This window comes from Sapajus apella, unplaced genomic scaffold (genome assembly GCF_009761245.1).
Source record: "Sapajus apella isolate SASKATOON/1434 unplaced genomic scaffold, GSC_monkey_1.0 scaffold38, whole genome shotgun sequence".
Taxonomy (NCBI): Eukaryota; Metazoa; Chordata; class Mammalia; order Primates; family Cebidae; genus Sapajus; species Sapajus apella.
Genome location: NW_022436978.1, coordinates 6,783,469 through 6,806,427, shown reverse-complemented (window position 1 = coordinate 6,806,427; position 22,959 = coordinate 6,783,469). Strand labels below are relative to the sequence as shown.

Sequence of the window (22,959 nt, the reverse complement as noted above, 5' to 3'; positions counted from 1 at the left end):
GTCACCATATTGATGCCAAACTTAGTGCAGACACCCACAGAACTCTGGGCTGAAGTGACCCCCCTGCCTCAGCCTTCTGAGTAGCTAGAACTACAGGTGCAGCCACCACGCCCGGCTGAAGGCAGAATATTAAGCTGAGGGTGAGGTGAGCCATTCAGCAAAATTCACAGTTCCCACAGCGACATTTGTCTCTGTGGCTTGTTCATGGGATGTCTCTAAACAGCAGCACTGACTTGGTGTTGGCACCTCAGGCATTTGTGTTTTCATTAAATCGTATCTACCCTATCTCCCTCACATTATATCTTCCTTGAAAGCAAGAAGCATGTCTACTTTAAAATTCCTCATGGGACCAATCCTATGGTTTGCACACACAATGAGCCAAATAAAAAACTAAGAATAGGCCAGGTGTGGTGGCTCATGCCTGAAATCCCAGCACTTTGGGAGGCTGAGGCAGGTGGATCACCTGAGGTCAGGAGTTCAAGACCAGCCTGGTCAACATGGTGAAACCCCGTCTCTACTAAAAATACAAAAATTAGCCAGGCATGGTGGCAGGTGACTGTAATCCCAGCTACTGGGGAGGCTGAGGCAGGAGAATCACTTGAACACGTGAGGCGGAGGTTGCAGTGAGCCAAGATCATACCACTACACTCCAGCCTGGGCAACAAGAACAAAACTATGTCTCAAAAACAAACAAACTGAGAATAACAAACTTTCCCAAGGACTGTCTTTAAAAAAAAAAAAGTGAATGTGAAAGCAACTTCTGTAAGACCAGTAACAGGACTACAGAGCCTGACTTAGTGGCTGGCCAGTACCGCGGAGGAAACACCCTCTGACTACACATCTGTTCCTGCATTCACTCGACAAACATCTAAGTGCCTGGCATCGGTCTGCATGGCATAAGCAGAACAAAGGGCTGCCACCCAGTCCCACCCCTTCCATGCATTCACTTCCTCACTCGTTCTTTCAAGACACGCCTGTGTCAGGCACAATGTGGTGAAGTTATAAAAACTGATTCAGTAGTACCAAAATACTCATAATGTGCAAGCAGACAAAAGAACTGGAGGGAGTCGTGTTTTCAGAACGAAGCTTCTCACGTGCTCCGCCTAGACCTCATCTCTCAGCCTGCACACTCCGGTCTTCAGCAGCCCCGCGATGCACCTGAGTCTTCAGATGGCATCTAGCAGCTCCTAGCTTGCCTGGGAGGCACCGCCATCAGACAGGAGGCAGTCACATTGACAGCAACACAATCCTGCTTGGGTGCTTCTGAATACAGATTTTTCCTTTTAAAATATCTTTTCCAGGCCTGGCTTGGTGGCTCATGCCTGTAATCCCGAGGTGGGTGGATCACGAGGTCAAGAGATCAAGACCAGCCTGGCCAAGATGGTGAAACCCCGTCTCTATTAAAATACAAAAAATTAGCCTGGCATGGTGGTGGGCGACTGTAATCCCAGCTACTCAGGAGGCTGAGGCAGAGAATTGCTTGAACCTGAGAGGCAGCGGTTGCAGTGAGCCAAGATTATGCCACTGCACTCCAGCCTGGGCAACAGAGCGAAACTCCACCTCAAAGAAAAAACAAAACAAAATACCTTTTCCACTGATGTTATTTAAAAGTAACAACCCCAGAGTAGACTTCTGATCCCTACCATGTGGCAGGTACATCCCTCCCTTCTTATGAGTAATTCCTGCAGGGGCTATAGCACTGCCTCCAGGTCACATGGGCTACACAAAACACTTAGCCCAGTTTTCAAATTCCCAGGGAGTGAAGGAATCACCATTTTAAAAGGTGGCAAGCTTTTTCCTCCTTTATTCAGATTTCACTCTAATAGAAACTGACAGGGTCAATCTTGGTTAATTTTTTTTTTTAAACACAAGAACAAGGTTCAAGAAATTCATCCTCAGGTATCAGAGAGACGAAAAGAATCCAATAGCTTTTATCTTCAAGTCCTATATTTTTGCATCCCAAAGTGAAGCTGGTAGCTGGTTCCCTTAAAGGAGGGCTTCTCGCCTAGTGAGCAATGGACCTGAATTTATATCAGCTATAAAGCCTCCCAGATGTGACGGTTACACTAACATCCTGACCTGAGACCATCTGCAGAGCGATGGAAAGTGTGGCTGCCTAGATGTTAGGGCTGCCTCTATTTTATTCCCTTGTACCAACTGATTTCAGACTAAGGAACTTGAAGATGGAGCTGCACTATGAGTTCCCATAACTCTCCTCAGCTCTAAACTCAGCTACAACAGATATGTTTTTTAAAAACTAATAGATTAAAAATGACATTTACAAAGGAAATGCTGTGACACCTGAGATTTGTTTCACAATAATCAGGGGAAGAGGAAAAGTGAGTGGGAGGAGAGATAAAGATTGGCTAAGGGTTGATAGTTATTGAAACTGCATGAATATTATAATATTGAAGCATCCAGAAATATTACATGATGCTTTCTATTTTTGTACATGTTGAAAGGTTTTCAGAGTAAAAAGAAAAAATTTTTTAGGAGACTAGCAATGTTTAACAGAGAAGGTTGGCTGGGAGCAGTGGCTCATGCCTGTAATCCCAGCACTTTGGGAGGCAGAGGTGGGCGGATCACGAGGTCAGGAGTTCGAGACCAGCCTGACCAACAGGGTGAAATCCCGTCTCTACTAAAAATACAAAAATAGCCAGGCGTGGTGGCGCATACCTGTAATCATAGCTACTTGGGAGGCTGGAGCAGGAGAATCGCTTGAACCCAGGAGCTGGAGGTTGCAGTGAGCCGAGGCTGCACCACTGCACTCCAGCCTGGGTGACAGAGTGGGACTCCATCTCAATTAAAGAAAAAAAAAAAGGCTGACTCAGGTGTAAGTGTGGTCAAGATATACTGTTAAGTGAACAAAAAAAATGTACAAAGGTATATATTATAGAGTTTAATTACATACATACATACATACCCTGATAAAAGAATAGAAATTTTTTAGAAAAATAATAATCTCCATATGCTATTTACAACAAAAATATAGCACTTTTTTTTTTTTTTTTTTTTTGAGACACAGTCTTGCTCTGTCGCCAGGCTAGAGTGCAGCAGTGCGATCTCGGCTCACTGCAATCTCTGCCTCCTGGGTTCAAGGGATTCTCCTGCCTCAGCCTCCCAGGTAGCTGGGACTACAGGCACGCACCACCACACCCAGCTAATTTTTATATTTTTAGTAAAGATGAGGTTTCACCATGTTGGCCAGGATGGTCTTGATCTCTTGACCTCGTGATCTGCCCGCCTCGGTCTCCCAAAGTGCTATGATTACAGGCGAGAGCCACCACGCCCGGCCCAAAAATGTATTACTTTCTAATGATGAGTTTTTAATAATAATTGTTTTAATCTGATGGGGGGGCAACAGGAGTCAAGGCCACAGTCAGCTTGAAAATGAGATAAACATCTCCATGGGCCAGAAATGGAACAGAAACCATATCGGAGTTCGTGGCTGGAACCTGGAAGCAAGCAGAGTGGCCAGACGTTCACCCTCTGTGCAGGGTAGCAGGGACGGGAACACCCCCTGCATCCAGGTTCATGGCGTGAAACAGGGAGTAGGGGTTGCCTCAGGCACAGTCTTCTGTCTCCCCCGGCTTTTCCTTTCCTCCTCTGCTGCAGCTGTATGGCAATCTACATTCGTCCCTTGCCCCCATCTTTGATCCCGTGGTTTCCAGTATTCTCCTGGGATATTAAAATGTTTTTCCATTATTGTGGACTAGTTATTTTCTCTTTATAATACTGTCTGTTTCTGTTTTGCAAATACCTTACATTATTTAGGGTAAAGCTATAAAAACGGGTCTGTATAGGTAAGATACTATTGATAAACATGATGGTAATTTCCTCAGAAAGGGGAAGGAGAGGAACACAGTACCAACACCCTAGGTAGCTGCGAGGAAGCTAGGCGATAAGGTGCCCAGCCTTCTTGTCTTCCATCATGGGAGGCAGACTTCTACGGCAGAGAATTCCCAAATCCTAGGAAGGGGGTTTAGATGCTGAGACGCCAAATTTTGCTAAGTTGTCAGCAGCCCCAACTTTACATATAAGGAAACTGAGACTGAGGTTAAGAGAGTTTCCTAGGTTCACAGAATTTATCAGTGGCCAAGCTGGGACTGTGGATTGCCACCACCACCTAGGAGTGCTGCTCTGTGCCAGGTACTATAAATACATTATCTGATTCAATCCCCCCCCTCAACTCATCCATATATAGTGTTACAATCTCCATTTCTCAGCTAAAGAGACTAAGGCTCAGAGAGGTCAAGAGACTTGCCCAAGGTCACACAGCAACTGAGTAGTAGAAGTGGCCAATCCACATCCTCCCTTCCTTCCTCTGTGGTAGCCCTCACTCTCTCCCCAGTGTGCCCCAGGGAGCCCAGTACCAGTCCTAGGAGTGGGAAGACATGGCCTGCAGAGCAGCTTTCCTTCCCAGCATCTGGAAGACGCCTAGGCTGGCACAGCACTGTCACAAATAAAACCACGTGTCCCGAAAAGGTGAAAGAGTGGACAGGATTAAAATACTTCACACAAAAGCGAGTTCCCGCCTGGTGGCATGCTGTCAGCAGCTGACAGGAACAGCCTGCCGCTTCGTCCCAGGGTGGGCCGGGCTCACACAGCACGCAGCCAGCCTGCAGAGCCCGGGAGAATGAAACGGAAGCCTGCTGCCACCACCAGCAAGCCCCCATTCAGACGCTCCTCAGGAGACCAGCTCCGCAAAGTGACCATTAGGAAGGGCCACAGCCCACATACACACACACACTCACACACACATACTCTCTCTCCCTTTCTCTCTCAATCATTCCAGGGTCAGCAGAAACCCTGAGGCCTGAAGCCAGGCCTCCTGGTCCCAGTGGCCTCCCCAAATGACCCAGGACCCAGTTTGGCTTCCTAACTCCTGCAGAGTGGGGACCTCAGGCCTGGAGCCTCACAGAGACCTTAAGGGCCACCTCCCACCCCCTCCCTCTGTCAGCCTGCTTTCCCCACCAGCTCCACTTCCATACCCTTTGTTCCTGTTCACTCAAGGATCTTGTAGAGAGCCAGATCACTTGCTGCTACTAAAAAGGGAAGTTTCACAATCTTGAGTAGAGGTGGGCTGCCAGATTTAGGAAAAAAGTGGGACACCTGTTAACATTTAAGTCTCAGGGTTGGGCATGGTGGCTCACACCTGTAATCCCAGCACTTTGAGAGGCTTAGGTGGGCCAATCACTTGAGGTCAGGAGTTCAAGACCAGCCTAGCCAACATGGCTATTAATAATACAAAGATGGCCGGGCGCAGTGGCTCAAGCCTGTAATCCCAGCACTTTGGGAGGCCGAGGCGGGTGGATCACGAGGTCAAGAGATCGAGACCATCCTGGTCAACACGGTGAAACCCCGTCTCTACTAAAACTACAAAAAATTAGCTGGGCATGGTGGCGCGTGCCTATAATCCCAGCTACTCAGGAGGCTGAGGCAGGAGAATTGCCTGAACCCAGGAGGTGGAGGTTGCGGTGAGCCGAGATCGCGCCATTGCACTCCAGCCTGGGTAACAAGAGTGAAACTCCGTCTCAAGAAAAAAAAAATAATAATAATACAAAAATTAGCTGGGCATGGTGGCGGGCGCCTGTAGTCTCAGCTACTCGAGAGGCTGAGGCAGGAGAGCCGGCTGAACTCGGGAAGCAGAGGTTGCAGTGAGCCAAGATTGCGCCACTGCACTCCAGCCTGGGCAAGAGAGAGAGGCTGTCGTTAAAAAAAAAATTTTTTTTAATTTCAGATAGACGACAATTATTTAGTACACGTGTGTCCAGTGCGATATTTGGGACATACTGAGTATACGAAACACTTATTTGTTGTTTATATGAAGTTCCATTTAACTGGGCGCCCTGTGTTTTAACCAGCAACCCTATCTGCCTGGGGGAGGGATTGAGCAGGAGGAGCCCAGAGGAACTCACCGTCTGGTAAAGGAAACACAAAAAGGAGGGATGAAGACGGAGGGAGGGAGGAGCAGAATGGTCTTTAACAAGGGCCTCTCTTACAACAGAAACTTCTACGTTTTACCTCATTTGAATTCTGCAGTAATTCTGTGTGGTGGATATATTTATCGCCCCTTACAGACGAAAAATCAGAGGGTCAGAGAATCAAGTGACTCACAGAGTGTCACATAGGTAATTCACTTCTGAGTACAACCCGAAGCTATTTCTTCCACATCAAGCTTCTTCACCTGCTGGCAAACCTTTATAATTTTTACAGGCTGCACGTGAAGAGGGCACGACAGTTTTCTTTTCTTTTTGAGACAGTTTTGCTCTCGTGGCCCAGGCTGGAGTGCAGTGGCGCGATCTCAGCTCACTGCAAACTCTGCCTCCTGGGTTCAAGTGATTCTCCTGCCTCAGGCTCCCAAGTAGCTAGGATTACAGGCACCTGCCATCATGCCTAGCTAATTTTTTGTATTTTTCGTAGAGACGGGGTTTTACCATGTTGGCCAGGCTGGTCTCGAACTCCTGACCTCAGGTGATCCATCCACCTCAGCCTCCCAAAGTGCTGGGATTACAGGCATGAGCCACCTCACCCGACTCACTTTTCTAATACTTTCATAACAAAACAAATTCAAAATGGCACATCTTTACAAAATACAATTGTCTTTTAGAGAAGGCACTCGACTCTTTTCTCCTCTTGGCCAGATATCCCAACTAAAGACATCACCACTGAGGGCCTGTCCCGGGGTTTAGCTCCTGATGAGGAGACAGAGAAAAGGTCAAAGAAAGGAAGGGCAACGTTCCACCCAAGATGACTCCAGCACTAGGATTTGTAGATGGGAAAGATCACGGGATGCTGAACGCAACAGAATCTCAACAGGGACCCAAAAGAGAAAGGCTCCTCTATCCCTGCACTAATGTCCCATGATCCCGATATCACTTTCCAGAAAACACTGTCAGTTCCATGTACCTGGGATTATAAATTCCTGGAAGATTTATACAGAAAATGTAAAAATCTGAAGGGGAGGAAATTGTGAAACAATGTGAAAAAAACTATTTGTCACATGGACGGCGGGAGTAACTTCTCCCCTGCCTCCTCCAAGCTTCTAACATTCGTGGCACACGATACAGGGGAAACCACCACAGAAATGACTGAAAATGTGCCCTTTTGAGGTAAAGTAACCATGGAACAAGTGACTATAAAAATGACACAGCTGGGAAGATCCAAATCCGTTTCTGCTCAGCAAATTTCCAGATCCACATGTGCCTGCTTACCTCGTCAAGACTGGGTTTTGTGCTGTTTCGTTTTTCAATTTTCCTTTCATATAGATGCTAGTGTGTTCTTCTTACAATAAAACACTTGTCCACCTCTTTCCCTCTCTAGGGAGGCCCCTTGGTGGTCAGAGCCCACTGCCAGTTCCGCGAAGTCCCAGGCAGGGGCAAGAGGCCACCTCTGTGGGAAGCAGTTTGATGGCCGGGCTGCGGACCCCCTGAAACTGCGATGGCCAAGCCCAAGGGCGAGACCGCCTGCTCAAGAGAAAGGCCAGTTCTCCTGTCCCTGCTCCTCGCTCCCCTTCCATTCCCATCCTCCTCCTCCTCTCAGCCTCCCCGCCCCAGCCCCACAGCCAGCTAGGTGCACACTCCAGAGCAGCAGACAACTAGCGCTGGATCTCCCAGGTCCCAGAGTTCCCCGTCTTCTTGCAGAAGGAGAACATGGTCATGTCCTTGTCGGCGGCCAGGACCAAGCCATTCCCAGCGCCAGCATGAGATGGCAACTGTTACAAGGCCATGCCCCAGAGCCAGCCCAGGGCAGTCATTTGCAGATTCAATTATTAAAGGTCTCTAGACACATTTCGGCTGAGGGGTGGAAGGACGGACACGTAAAGGAGTGTACGTGTCTGCTGATTTTTGAGTGCCCCGGCCCTGCAAACGGCATTCTTCAGACTCCGCTGCAGTGGCAGTCCCATAGTTACCATAGTACCATCATGAAAATTAAAGATGCTCAAGGTAAGAAAAACTCAGTTTCATTTGGAATCTAAAATGTTTCAGAGCCTTCTTTTGGGAAATCCAGACGATTAAACTGCTTTTAAGTTGCAATGTTTATAAGATCCTAGATGTACAAAAAAATAAATTCTGCCCAACACTGTTTAAGTGTGATGGGGTTTCCAAGTTTCCACTTCTAGTACATGAGAGGATTCCAAAGCAGGCCTTGAAGGCATCGGAGCTGTAACTGCATTTAATACTTAGCCCAGTTTAAACACCCCATGAGGCCGGGCACGGTGGCTTATGCCTGTAATCCCAGCACTTTGGGAGGCCGAGGTGGGTGGATCACGAGGTCAAGAGATCAAGACCATCCTGGCCAACATAGTGAAACCCTGTCTCTACTAAAAATACCAAAATTAGCTGGGCATGGTGGCACGTGCCTGTAATCCCAGGTACTGGGGAGGATGAGGCAGGAGAACTGCTTGAACCCAGGAGGCAGAGGTTGCAGTGAGCTGACTTCACGCCACTGCACTCCAGCCTGGGGACAGAGCGAGAGTCCATCTCAAAAAATAAATAAGTAGATGTAAATATAAATAAACACCCCATGACATCAGTTCTCCCAGATCCCTACAGAGCTCACCAGCAGACAGGCAACTTCCAGACAGAAGGACGACAATGAGGGTCCAAAGGGCTGTGACCCCCCAATGCCAGAGCCAAGGGAGGGGATTCTTAGAGCTCAGCTCTTTTCCTTCTCAGGTGGGAGAACAAAGGCCCCAGGGTGGCAGAGCTGGGACTAGCATATGGGACTTGGGACTCTGAGGCTCCCTCTATTGTCACAGTAGGTAGCTAGTCAGACACAAGCAGGGCAGGAGAGGCTCCACCACCACCAGGAATGTCAGGCGACCATCAGCTGATGGTCAGGCAGTTGTCAACTGTCTCTCTAAAATAATAACTGGTTGCCGCCAATGCCAGGGAAAGGCAGCCTCATAGAAGAAACCTGAAACTGATGATCAGCAGCTTCCCGGTAAGATCTTAGGAGCTGGGCAAGTGGGCTCAAGCAGGCGCACTAAGAGGCAAAATGGTGGACTCTCCTCTAGGAAGCCTAGACTGGGAAGATCGCCTCAAGTGAGCATGCGTACAACCCCAGGAAGCACACTGTGCTCCCTCCTGAGGGCTGGCAGGCCACCACACACGTGGACAGCCCACCCTCAGGGAAGAACCGGGGGAGAAGGGATGCAACCCCCAGAACCACGCCAGTGTGTAAAACTCCAAGTCAAAAGTCACACAGCACACGTGACCTCTCAAGTCACCCACTTGGCCCTCTTCCCAGTGTACTTTATTTCCTTTCGTTCCTGGTCTAAAGCTTGCCTCAGTCTCTCACTCTGCCTTATGCCCCTTAATCAAATTCTTTCTTCGGAGGAGGCAAGAACTGAGGTGGCTGCAGACCCACATGGGTGCACTGCTGTGAACACTGTCACCTCCCACTGTTGGATCAAGGACCCCAGCAGAAGATCTTCCTGGTACAGAGGGGAGGGAATGAGGTGGGGAGTCTGCCAAAGTTAAGATGGCAAGTGTTTGCCCAAACTCTCTCCTCTTAAGCCCCCAACCCCTGACCTCAGAGGAAGAGGCCTACCCAGTGACTCTGGGCAACACGTGAGAGGATTATATAAGGGAGAACAAGTCCAATGGCCCAAGGAGTTATCAGCTCGTTCAGAGGCCTTGCAGGAATTTCCTGTTATGTGATCTGGGTCATGCAAAGAGCCATAACCAAGCTGAGGCCGTCTCTTCACGCCCCCTCTCTGAGGGGAAATACACGTTCTTGACTCACTAGTTGCCGATACTCTGCAGCTCTCCAACGACTGGGCCTCACTCCAGGAAGGTCCATAGGGAGCCAGCATGATGGTCACTGTGCCCTGAGAACAAAGAGTGGGGCATGCCCATGGGACAGCAAAATCCCAGCTCTTTCCGAGCAGACTCGGGCAGCTCTGCTCTGGGTGAGCTATTGCTTTACCCACTGGAGAAATGGTCAGCAACATGAAATTCTCCGGACCCAGGGCCATGGGCCTGGTTTTTAATAAAAACTCACTTCTGCTGTTCCTTTCCTTTTTTTTTTTTTTTAACTTCTAAGACATAGAACACACAAAAAGAGTGCATGCAAACATGTAGATAGCCACCCAAGCAGAGCAATAAAACTTTGCAGCTCTCCAAAGCCAACCCACCCCCATGTTCCCACCCCGCCAAGCAGGCTTTGGGAAGCATCACCTCCTCAGCTTTCCTTTCCCACTTTTCACACCCGCACGTGCGTCCCTGAAGATCCCAGTTTAGTTTCGCTATTGTTGCATGGAGTTATTTTCTTTTATGTTGTTGCTGTATAGCACTCAACGGAATGAATGTATTTTATTTATCCATTCTGCTGAATAGCACATGTATGTTGTTTTCAGTTTTGGCTACTACAAATAACGCTACAGTGAATATTCTAGAACGCATCTCCTGGTTCTCAGGTCCTGGAGTTTCTCCATGACACACGCTTGACAACAAAACGCGGCATCACGCGAAATGTGCTTCTTCGCGCTGCCTACTGACGCCCGTCTGTGTTCCCACACTCTGCTGCCTTCCCTCCCTACAAGACCACCAATCCACCCACTCTGCTCATAGACAACAGGGGCCACTGGTGACTCAGAGGCCAAGAAAGCCCAGCTGGTCACTAGAACGGAAGTGAAATCCTTCTCTGTAAGACAAAGCCCAAGATTTTAAAATTCTGAGCTTAACCAGATCCAACAACCAAAACAACTGGGCTTTTCAGAAGAAAGAGGTCACAAATTCCCCCAACATAATGAGGTGGCACCTATGGCTTGGGAGCAGACCCCCTTGCCCAGACTATCAACTGTAAGCAGTAAGTGCAAATATGTTCCCAAGATATTAAGCGCAGGAGGGTCGGACACCGATAAATCCCAATCCGCCCTGAGTGGCGGCAGAGAGAGGGTGAAGGGTGGGGAGGGGTCGTGAAGGCGGCTGCCCCCGTAGTCGTGACACACCTGTATACTGGCTGCATCTCCCGAGCTATGCCAATGATGGCGCCTGGCAGGAAACTGTCAAATTCCTCAAACAACTCCCGGATGTTGGTCTTATACTTCAGGTCTAGGTCCAGCTGAATGATCCGCAGGACCTCTGCGGGAGAGAGAAAGACGACAGTGAGGCACAGGCACACATCCTGGGAGGCTCGGCCACTGACGGGAATAAAGCGGGGAGCGGGGAAAGCACACTGTTCCCTTATTGTTATCGGTGAACGATGCAGTTAGCGCTGGCACAAAAGGCCACTCATCTACCCGCAACCCCTCTGCGCTTGAAGTCTTCACAAGGGACTGCCCAGATCTTTTCCTCCAACTGCAGGCATCCATTTGTTTAAAACTAGGTGACGCTATGCTCCAGTCTCGGCCTGTGGTCATGATGTGACTGTTAACCGTGCACCCCGTTTCACTCTCAAAAGTATCCCATTTGGATGATACCTTATGTGGACACCCTCCATCCTTACATAAAACTCAAACCATCCAGGGGTTTCCTCTCTGGAGCACAGGTGGTAAACGACCCACACAAGAGAGAGGTAAAAAACACTACGGTCTCAGGCTTTTATCAGTGCGTTCTGCAAACCCAGATGTGTATCAAGTGAAGATGCTGGCTGGAGAGAAACGACGGAACAATCTCAGGGATAACCGTGTTTTTAATCCACTGCCTAAAGGACAGGATAAGCCCAAATTCTTCAATGTCACAATTATGTGGCACGTAAGAGCTGCCTGCTTCCATTGCCTCCCGCTGACTCTGGGCTAGAAGAGCAGGAGGGAAGCACTGGTGAAGATCATTCCTGTTGTGCCAGGCCAGGCTGACCAGGACCCTGCTCTCAACAGAGACACGTGGGTGGCAAAAAACAGAGGGAGGGGCTAGTGCCGAAGCCTGAAATAGAAGAGCAACCATGGGAGGTCCAGAGATGGGGCACACGGGGTTCAACGATGAAGTGGGGAAAGCAAGTTCTTGGTATCAAGGAGGACCCGGCCTGGGAGTCAGAACACATGAGCTCCAGTTCTGCTGCGGACTGACCCTGCGACCCAGGGAAAGTTACTTTGCTTCTCTCGACCTCAGCTGGTCCATCTGTTAACATGCGGATGCTATCCTATGCCTTGTGAGGCCGTGACACTGAGAAGACAGTGTGTGGGGAGAAAGCTTACAGACTGAGAGTGTTCCAGGGATCCAAAGGACCCTGAGGAACAGAATTCTGGAGCACAGCACTATGCGGGCCAAATGTAGAATTTATGGGGAGGAAACTTAAGGAATTTGGGATCATTTTGCTGTAACCAAAGAAACTCCTGATGGCAGGAAAGGCTGTGCATTTAGTCAGCTTGTCAATCAACATTCTTCATTGGAAGCCCACCGTCTGCTACAGCTACTCTCTCTTTCAAGGTCATCTGAACTCTACTTACTCTGCAAGGAGCAGTCTACACACCAGACAGGCCCTGCGGAAGTTGTGGCTTCCTCCTCTGTGCTCCCCACATGGCTGGCTGCCTGCCTCTGGTCACAGCCCCTGTGTACATGTCTTACCACCCTCTGGAGAGGGCACGCCTTGAGAATGGGAATGTGCTGGGAGGGCGGGGCTCAGGACCATCAGACACTTCTGGAAGAGCATCTTAATCTTGTCTTAATATGCCCATCAGCAAATCTGGGCACTTCCCCTGTGCTTTAGGGACCAGCTGGGAGTAAACCCAGAAAGGTCCTACGCAGCCCTAAGACACCAGAATCTTAGATGCTTCGATGTTATTTACAACTGCTCCTTCCTAAAGCACCCTCCAGGAAGGGTCTGTTTAAAGTTAACACTTCTTTCAGGAGGGGCTTCACCAGGTGAGGTTCACTGACTAAGAAGGAGAGAGGCGGCAACTCTGACACAAAGTCACCCCTTCACTTGACACTGATGTCAAACCACTGAGGTGGGAGGCCACTCCCTTCTATTCCCGGAGGCCAACAGGCCCCTGTGTAGCCTGCACTATCGTGCCAGCACCTGTCCAGGAGGTTAGCCCCTTTATGTAATTATGAAATAAGATGCCAAGTTGTAAATGTCACTGTTGAAAAGGAAGATGCATACTAGGAGTGCTGGAATTCATCAGGATGAGGTTTTTTTTTTTTGAGACAGAGTCTCACTCTGTCGCCAGGCTAGAGTGCAGTGGCCCAATCTCGGCTCACTGCAACCTCTGCCTCCCCCAAGGTTGAAGAAACTCTCCTGCCTTGGCCTCCTGAGTAGCTAAGACTACAGGCACATGCCACCCTGCCTACCTATCTTTTTGTATTTTAGTAGAGACAGGGTTTCACCATGTTTGCCAGGATGGTCTAGATCTCTTGACCTCGTGATCTGCCCGGGCTCCCAAAGTGCTGGGATTATAGGTATGAGCCACGGCGCCCAGCCCAGGGTGAGGTTTCTAAAGGGACCTGGTTCCTCTGGCCTCTGTTCCTTGATGCAGCCATCTCTCTGTGGGAATCGTGTGGGGGCAGAATGCTGAAGGCATTGTGAGACAAATTAGATTGATCCATGAAGTGGCAGCACAGACAAGATGCTGGTGGAGGATAGCTGAGGTGACAGCAGTAGGTCCACTAAAACTGAAGGAATAAATGAATGAGATAACTGCCCCTGAAGCCAGGAAGACACGAAACCTATAAATCATGAAGAAGAATGAGAAAAACGAAGACTAGACATCTACAAGACTCACAAGAATGGCCAGCATCCAAGGCTGGCTGACGGTCCACCAGGTCCAAATGTTGAGAAAACACAACAAAAAGAATGATCTAGCATGGCAGATCTGAACAGTCTGGTTATAACTGAGGCCACTCCACCCATTTTACAGATGGGAAAACCGAGGGCCAAGAAGAGAGACTTGGCAGGCATTACACTCAAGCTAGGTGGCAAAGCCGATCCCAGAACCCAGGTCTACCGACTCCCTAGCTGATGCTCTCGTGTTTATTAGCCCCGTCACCTCCATCCCACTCCCAACATGGGCCATAAACTCCTAGAGAGGAGAAGGCACTGTGTAATGGATAAAGGGTGTGCACAGGACTAACCAGTCACCCAACACAACTAGCTCATGGAGTATCTCCATATCATCCCGTGAAAATATCAGCATGAAGACAAGTAAGCACAAACTAAAGGTGTAGCTTTCAAGAACTCCAAGACCCTGTCACCATCATCGCCGCCACAGCCCTGTCAGTGCTCCTCAGGCGTTCCTGTCTGTCTAGGGGACTATTTTCAGGGCTCAGAATACCTATTCCTTCTGCCTGGGTCTGAGGCCTGGCTGGAGGCCGATATATCTGTACAATTACACCACAGATGGCCACATGCATGGCCCCAGTACTAGCTGGGAGATTCCCAAATCAACATTTCCCTTTAAAAACAGGCTTGGGTCAACTCATCATCAGCATCCAATTAAACCAGCCACAAGCATGTCATCTGACCATGGGTGGAATTACAACCCAGAGTGAGTAATTAATGCGACCCAAAAATAAACAACAAAAGGAAAACAAAAATCCCAGAAGAAAAAAAAATGAGCCTTCTGTACTCTGCCTTCCCTTCTCGTATCACCAGAAACAATAGTCTTGGCAGACAGGTCTTAACATACAAAAAGCAACATGTAACAAAACAGATCGAGCAGAAAAGACACGCTTCGGTAGGCACAGAGCCTGCCATCCTGGGAAACAACACAGGTCTTCAGGGAAGCGCAGGTTAACTATGCGAGCACCTCCTCTGTCTTTCTGTTTTGAAATGGCTTCAGAGCTTTACAGAGATAAATATTTATAACACACCAGAGGACTTTCACTGCAGAAGTCAGCCCAAATTCCACTAGCTGGGAGAGGGTTTAGGGAGAAGGCGAAATTACGACAACACTAAGCTATGTGACTCCACGTCATGAGGCTGAGGACCTGGAAGCAGCTGCCTGGAAAGGGAGCTCATTTTCCCATTGTGCACTTTGAAATATTACAGCAGTATCCCACCTGCCTTATCGTGCTCTGGTGTTTTTAAATTGCTGCACAGCAGCACCTCTGGCCTGCGGGAGCCAAAGACCAATTGAAGGGGGTGGAGACTTCCTCTAACAGAGGATCCTGACCCCAGAGGAGCTGTTTGGAGGCCCATGGGACAGGCGTGGTCCCCCTGTGCAGCATCAGCCAGAGCAGGCTGGCTTCTCGCACTGAGGGTCTGGGCAAGTGGTAGAGGGCCTGCCCCTGCAACACACAGACCCAGGCCATGTCCCCAGGATGTGCGGTTGGAATTGGTGGTGGTGGATCTCATATCCAACAGAAACTTGGGTGGCTTCTGAGCTGGACATTTCTCTGTCAAAGCGCCTTTCTCCGCTTCCCTCCTAGCACAAGGCCCAGCGCAGGGCAGCTGGCTAACTAAAGGAATAGGGGCTACAAAGGAACAGAGAGAGCATGCCAAGGGTTCCAGGCCTTGGGCATAGTTCTGGGGGCTCCTCCAGCCTGACCAGACAAATGTTCACCCTTTAGGAGCAGGAAAGGATGTCTGTGTGCCAGGCCCTGGGAAGGCTTTACATACTGACTCATGCACCTCCATCGAGGTGGGTGTCAGTATCTTCCAGTTTCAGGTGAGGAAACTGATGCTCAGAGAGTTTTAGTAATTCATTTAAAGCAGCTCAGCAAAAAAGGCTCAGAGTTGAGAGCAATTACAGATTTCCCTCACTCGATAGTTTGCTTGATCCACCACACGTTTCTGAGGAAAGCCTTTAGACATCTCTGAAGTTCCCTTTTAAAATCCTATTAGCTTTAAGAGCAAGAAATGCTTCCACATCAAGGGTGAAAACAGCAGGCAACTCCAGATCACCTCTGCGCAGTGGCTGGGACTCCCACGGACAGAACCGACACCACAACCGCCTCCTGCAAGACCCTCCTCCCCAAGAAGCATGAAGACTATTGGGATTCCCTTTCATTAACACAGACCAATAGAGAAACTTCTGGAAGAGAGGGTTTTATGCCACAGAAGTTGAAAAGAAGCTTTTAGTGACAACAGCAAACATGTATCAATACATTATACTCATTGAGTCATCTAAACATTCTATGCGATTACTATATATATTTTTTTGAGATGCAGTCTCACTCTGTCACCCTGGCTGGATTGCAATGGTGCAACCTCGGCTCACTGCAACCTCCGCCTCCCCAGTTCAAGCGATTCTCCTGCCTTAGCCTCCCGGGTAGCTGAGACTACAGGTGCACGCCACCACATCCAGCTAATTTTTATATTTTTAGTAGAGGCAGGGTTTCACCATGTTGGCCAGGCTGGTCTTGAACTCCTGACCTCAGGTGATCTGCCCACGTCGGCCTCCCAAAATGCTGGGATTACAGGTGTGAGCCACTGTGCCTGGCCCTGAGATTAATATTATTTCTATCTGGCTGGGTGCGGTGGCTGATGCCTGTAATCACAGCACTTTGGGAGGCTGAGGCAGGAGGGTCACTTGAGCTCCGGAATCTGAGGCTGCAGTGAGCTGTGTACCTGCCATTGCACTCCAGGCTAGGTGACAGACTAACGTCCTGTCTCAAAAAAAAAAAATTCCATTTGACAAATGAGGAAATCGAGAAGTATAATAATCCAAGATCACGTGGCTGGTCAGGGGTAGGGCTGCTGGAAATTCCAGGTCTGTCAGGCTCTGCAGCCTGGTGCCTGCTCTTCATTGCCCACGCTGCCCTGTCTTCCGGACTCCTGGGCTGCCAGGATACGGCCAGCGCTCAGCTCCCCAGGCTCTGCTCAGACAGGAAGGCCCTGACTCTCTGTGCTAATCTGTGTTTTCCACATTAGCAGCCTGCCCCTCCCCGATGGTGGGGGTGGGGAGAAAGAAAACAGAGTTCATAGAGTGATTTATGCAACCTGTTAGCAGCTCTGGTAAAAGGTTTTGGGGCCAGGAAGTTGAAATGAATAACCACAGCCAGTTTTATATATTCGCTGTACAACAAACTCTTTCTTCTAGCCTTACTCACCCGCTCTCGAAATGAAGCATGAAAAACAGACTGTTAGCTATGGCTCGGCCACGGCATTGTTTATAACTCCTAGCTCCTGTTTTGTGGACAAAACAAATTATCATGAGAAATACGGTTTTTGCTTCAGCAACAGTATAACATGAGTCTCCTTCCTCATCCTTAGCACCTTCTGTGAAGAGGTAGAATCATATCCTTTAGGATAGGACAGAATTTATTGTTTTGAACTTGGCTGAAAAATTTTGGGGACTTATATAAGGCAGCACATATAACACCCAGTGTAAATTTCCCTCTCACTTCTATTGCCAATATGAAGTGACAGCTCACGCACTTATTCATGCAGTTCAATCCATAGGGGAAACAGAATGTGAGATCTGAAAATCTTCCATTTCTGTGGTATGGATGTCCATGGTCCCTGCTGGCTCTTTCATAGTTTACATCTCTCTAGTGTCTGCAATAGGTTTTTTTTTTTCTTTTGGTCTCCAAAAGCTTAAATTCTCTACTATTTGAGGTAGGAAGACATTTGGACTCTGCTTGGTCCTTTTTCTTCACCAACACCAACCATCAGCCACCACGCCCAGCCAAATAGAAATAATATTAATCTCAGGGCTGAGAGTGGTGGCTCACACCTGTAATCCCAGCAGTTTGGGAGGCCAGGGTGGGTGATCACCTGAGGTCAGGAGTTCAAGACCAGCCTGGCCAGCATGGTGAGACCCCGTGTCTACTTTCTTCTTCACCAACAGGCTTTTTTTTCAGAGACCCCTGGGGATGGAAGCTGTAGAAAGCAATCCTTTTTGGATAGAATTATCAAGTGTTTTCCAAAAATAATGATACAGCTACCCCTGGTTGCCCACACTGTCACAGTGCAACTTTTCAAATTCTCCATTTTGAGGTTCTTTATCAGAATTATGGGCTCTTGTTTCTAATCTCACGTTCCAACCACTCTCTCCTTCTTGACCCCACGCCACCTTATGGATTCAGTCTAAAATCAGGCAAACTAACAAAGGTTTCTTCCTGCTGCCTGCAGCTCCTCATGCCCACACTGTGCCCTGCCACCTGCTCCTGCCCTTCGTCCCTCACCCTGTTGGGGCCTGTCCACGGCAGCCTTGTCCCTTCCATTGATTCATATGGCAATGACAATGACAGGACTAATTCCATATATTTCTATGGCATGTTGCAATGTTCAAAGTGCGTTCTCAGCCCATAAAACTCTTTCTCATGCTTTAACTCATTTAATCCTTACAACAGGCCTAGGGGCGGGTACATCCACATGGACTGTGTTCAAATGCATATCACACAACACCTCTCGTAGCAGTGGGTTCAACACACATAAGACAATAACTAAGCCATCCACGATGGTATAGCTGCTCCATGAAGTTATCAAAGACCCAGACTTCTGCTTTTCTCCTTTGCTATCCTACATCTCATTTCCATCCTCAAGGTACCTCATGGTGCAAGATGGGGGCTGCTGGGGCTCCAGCCAACTTGGCTGCATTCCAGGAAACTGAAAGGTCGAAAGAAAAAGAACACTCCTGACCTTGCTTCCTGCAATGAGGCAGACTCTTTAAGCATCCTTCCTGGAAGTCTTAAACATTTCTTCTTATATCTCACCAGACAAAATTTAGTAACAGGGCCACACTTAGCTATAAGGAAAGCTGTGAAATGCATTCTTTTCTAGGCATAAGGTTACCCCCAAATAAATGGGATTCAGTCATAAATAAGAAAAAAAAGGAGAGAAGGGATATAGAGAAGGAACTGGCAGTACTTCCACAGAAGGCAAAAATTAACTACACCCACTTTACAGATCAAGAAATAGAGGCCCAAAGAGATTAGGTTTTGCTACGGTCACATGGTCACTAATGGCAAAATGGGAACTAGGTCCATGTCACCGGCCCCACACCCAGATCCCCTTTCCTCGTTCACAGAGTCTCCTGGCTGCAGCGGACCCGCTGGTGTGTTTCTGCTGGACTCTTGTTTGCTCCCGCTCCAGACCTTTGTTCAGCCCTCTGCTGCCCCTAGTTGGTCTATCAATTAGATCCATGCCTGCCAGCCCCAGGCTGCCATCCTGAAGGACTCCTGTCCTCCATCCCCTGTCTCACACTTCGTTCCCTGCCTTGCTCCCTGTGTTTGTGTCCCACTGGGTCCCTTGGAATCCAGGCATTTTCATTAGCTAGGAGGACCAAGCCGGAGACGGCCAGATCCCAGCAAGCTACAGACCCTCAGTGTAGGATCACATCCCCTCAACTGTTTCTGCAATGCCCAGGGAGTCCTGTGAGCAGGATGCCTCACTTTGGGGCACCCATACGAAAATGGCTCCTGAAATTGCTTCTGATGGCCAACCTCTTCTGTGGCCACAACCTTGTTCCATTCTGACCCTGAAAACACGTTGTGTAATGGATGTAGATACTTATCTGTGGATTGTTGACTACAGTGCTTAAATGCCTGTTGTTAAACAGAATCTCTTCAATGATGGAGTCCTTAAGGGAAGTGACTACAGGGGTTTCTTGGTGGTGAACCATGTGAGGACTTCTGCTCCATGGGAAGGGGAATTTGTATTTCGAATGAAAATTGGAGCTTGGATTCTCAGCCCAGGAGCCAGTCCTGTGACTTCCCCACCTTCCTGTGTAAACATGAAAACATTCTGTCTGCTCTAGCACCTTGGCTACCTCTTTGTGTCTCTAACATGAAGGTCTCTGTATTCTGGCAGCAGTTCTCCCCATTGTGAACAGGGAACCCGCCGCTCTTTCCTGGAGTTGCACTGTCTCAGTTCCTCTCCCCCAGCAGACTCGTCCCACTCCAGATGGTGCACTGCAGCCTCCTACGACCCTCTACAGGGCTTCCTCAGCCTCCTCCAGCCAAGTACAGCGGAGGCAGCCACAACCAAGAGAGAGGCGCAGATTTCTGAGATCCTCTCCCAGGAAGGGCAAATGGAACCAGGCAGACAACAGCCGGCTTCTCACCAAGGGGAAGACGCCCACCCCTGGGCACAGCCCCCGACTTCTCTCTTGGACCATCAAGGGCTGCAGAAAGAACAGCCTCGCATTATCCCTTGTGCTAGAAACCCGCATCACAGTAAAGAAAAAATAGTTTCTCCACTTTGTGAATTTGGAAATACCTCTCTGACCTTTTCTAGCAGGAGGAAAAAATACGGTTTTAATCTTTTCAGTAGCAACATCTTTCACCCTATGACAGTTTGCAAACTGACTAGCAATGGTCAAGTGGCTCTTCAGCTTTCCTGTCTCCCAAGCCAGGGATCCGGACAAAATGTCATGTTGTTTATACTACATCTTCTAAAAAAGATGGACTATCTGTCATCATCTATGAGATAATTAAGTACCTATATGTCAGGTACTGGGCTACACACGTTACATATTTTACCTCATTGAATCCTCACAAACAGGGCTTACTGTCCCCATTCTATAGCTGCCTCCTCCCTGACAGTGGAAGTTTCATTGCTTTTCATCTCTGTTTACCAAGGTTGAGAGAGCCCCTTCTCTTATGAGTCTTATAAAAATCACACAGGAAAGGCTGGGAGTGTTGGCTCATGCCTGTAATCCCAGCACTTTGGAAAGTCGAGGCAGGCGGATCACGAAGTCAGTGGTTCAAGACCAGCCTGGCCAGCATGGTGAAACCCCATCTCTACTACAAATACAAAAATTAGCTGGGCATGGTGACACATGCCTATAATCCCAGCTACTCGGGAGGCTGAGGCAGGAGAATTGCTTGAACTGGGACCAGGGAGGTGGAGGTTGCAGTGAGCTGAGATCGCGCTATGGGCAGTGACAAAGGGGGTTTCTTGCTGGTAAACTGTGTGGAGACCTCCGCTCCATGGGAAGGGGAGTGTCTATACTGGCAATAAAAATTGGAGCCTGGATTCTCAGGACAGGGGCCAGTCCTGTGACTTCCTCACCTTCCTGTGTAATTCTTTTTTTTTTAGACAGAGTCTCACTCTGTAGCCCAGGCTGGAGTGCAGTAGCGCGATCTCAGCTCACTGAAAAGAGTCTCTTTACCAAACTGCTCCTAAGCACTAATCCATTTCCCACTTTTACTTACATTTCAATTTCATTTAATTCATTAGTTTTTCTTCTAATTAGATAAAATTTGATTTATCTCAATTTTCATGAAAGACATAAAATACAATACACCAAATTGACAGAACTGCAGCTGAATGCAAAAAACAAAAGAGAAAACAAGGTTTTAACTCACAAACACTTCAGCTGCACTTCCTAAGAAACAAGGACACTCACTTTCATCACAAGAGTTCAACATCAAAGTCAGCACATTCACAGTAACACCCCAGGACCATTTCACCCCCAGTCCTATACAAAATGTGTCAGTTGCCCAAAAGCAAAAACAGTTTCCAGCCCCGGACTGCATGTAGCTGTCCCACGTGTTCCATCTGAAATGATTCCTCAGTCTTCCTCGTCTGCTATGACTTAGGACAATATGGGCCAATTATTTAGTAAAAGTCCTTCAGTCTGGGTTTGCCCAATGTCTCCTCCTGACCAGACTCGGACTGTGCATGTTTGTCAGGAAAGCCACGGAGGCGCTGTTGCGTCCCCGCAGCGCCACACCGGCAGGTGCATGGTGTCAGTGCGTCCCATCACTGCTGACGTTAACTTTGATCACAGTCAAGTTACTATTTTCCTCTTTGTAACAACAACATTTTGTGGGGAAATACATTAAGACTATGACAATATCCCATTTCTTAACAAATGTTTACCTGTTTGTTTTAGCATCCATTGATGATTCTTGTCTACATAAATTATTACTATGTTGGGCCGAGCACGGTGGCTCACATCTATAACCCCGGCACTTTGGGAGGCCAAGGCGGGTGGATCATCTGAGGTCAGGAGTTTGCGACCAGCCTGGCCAACATGGTGAAACCCTGTCTCGACTAAAAATATAAAAATTAGCCAGGCGTGGTGGTGGGCGCCTATAATCCCAGCTACTTGGGAGGCTGAGGCAGGAGAACCACCTGAACCCAGAGGCGGAGGCTGCAGTGAGCCGAGATCACACTATTGCACTCCAGCTGGGGCGACAAGAGCAAAACTCCATTTGAAATATATATAGTTTATTGCTACACACACACACACACACACACACACACACACAGAGTACTATGTTGACTGCCAAATGGTAACTTTCTAATGCTTTCATTCTCCCTACATTAATTAGTGGGCATTCTGCTCCATTGTCTTGACCTCACCCATGCTCAGCCAAGGAGAGCGTCCTGGGATCACCCACTTATGGTAAGCCGTGCCAAGCATATTCTTCCTTTACAGTAGTTCCCAAAATACAAATACTAGAAGGCTCTGTGCTGGCTGAGGCAGGGGAACTGGATAAGGAGGAAGTGTCAGAGCTGCGGGGGCTGGAGCTTTGGGCCCATCATGCAAGTACTTGAGGCAGCAACGACCCTCTTGGAAAATCGCCAGGCTACAGGATCACTGTCCACTCTTACCTTGATAAAGAAATGGTAACTGCACATCACAGGCAGCACCAGAACACCTTTTCTTTCCTCTTTGTTTTTTTAAACAACTGTTGACAAGGGCTCTACGTTATTTCACAGAATGTGAACTGAGGGATTTTAGGCAAGTGTGAGTTGGTAAGGCACTGGGATAGAGCCAGCTCGCAGGCCTGGCTATGCCACTGTGTCCAACCATGGGCAAGCCACTTCTCCTCCAGGCACCAGTTGTCCCAGACTGTAAGGATGAGGGGTTTGACACGGGTGCTCTCCGAGATCCTGCCCAGACCTGCCATCCTGTGATTCTGAACGGAATTGGTCTTTGCCCCTCACTCATACCTTGCTTGTTCACAGAACAGCACAAATATATCATAGACGCAGGAGATATACTCTATTGTGTTGTTCACACCCATATCCAGCCAAGCAAGGCACAAAATCCCTACTATGTGCTCAGCGCTACACTAAATGTGAAGGTTTGGAAATAAATAAAATCTTTCCTAGCCTTGAAAATGCAAATACTGGGCCAGGTGCCGTGGCTCACGCCTGTAATTCCAGCACTTT

The 22,959-nt window shown here is 48.5% G+C and overlaps 1 protein-coding gene across 1 annotated transcript in view; it reads right to left on the bottom strand.

The window, feature by feature from the left end:
* Positions 1-22,959, bottom strand: part of XXYLT1 (xyloside xylosyltransferase 1) — a 192,749-nt gene that overhangs the window by 71,841 nt on the left and 97,949 nt on the right. Inside the window, exon 3 of the mRNA XM_032298206.1 lies at positions 10,958-11,090. Coding sequence (XP_032154097.1) covers positions 10,958-11,090 — 133 coding nt within the window. The remainder of the gene's footprint in view (positions 1-10,957; positions 11,091-22,959) is intronic.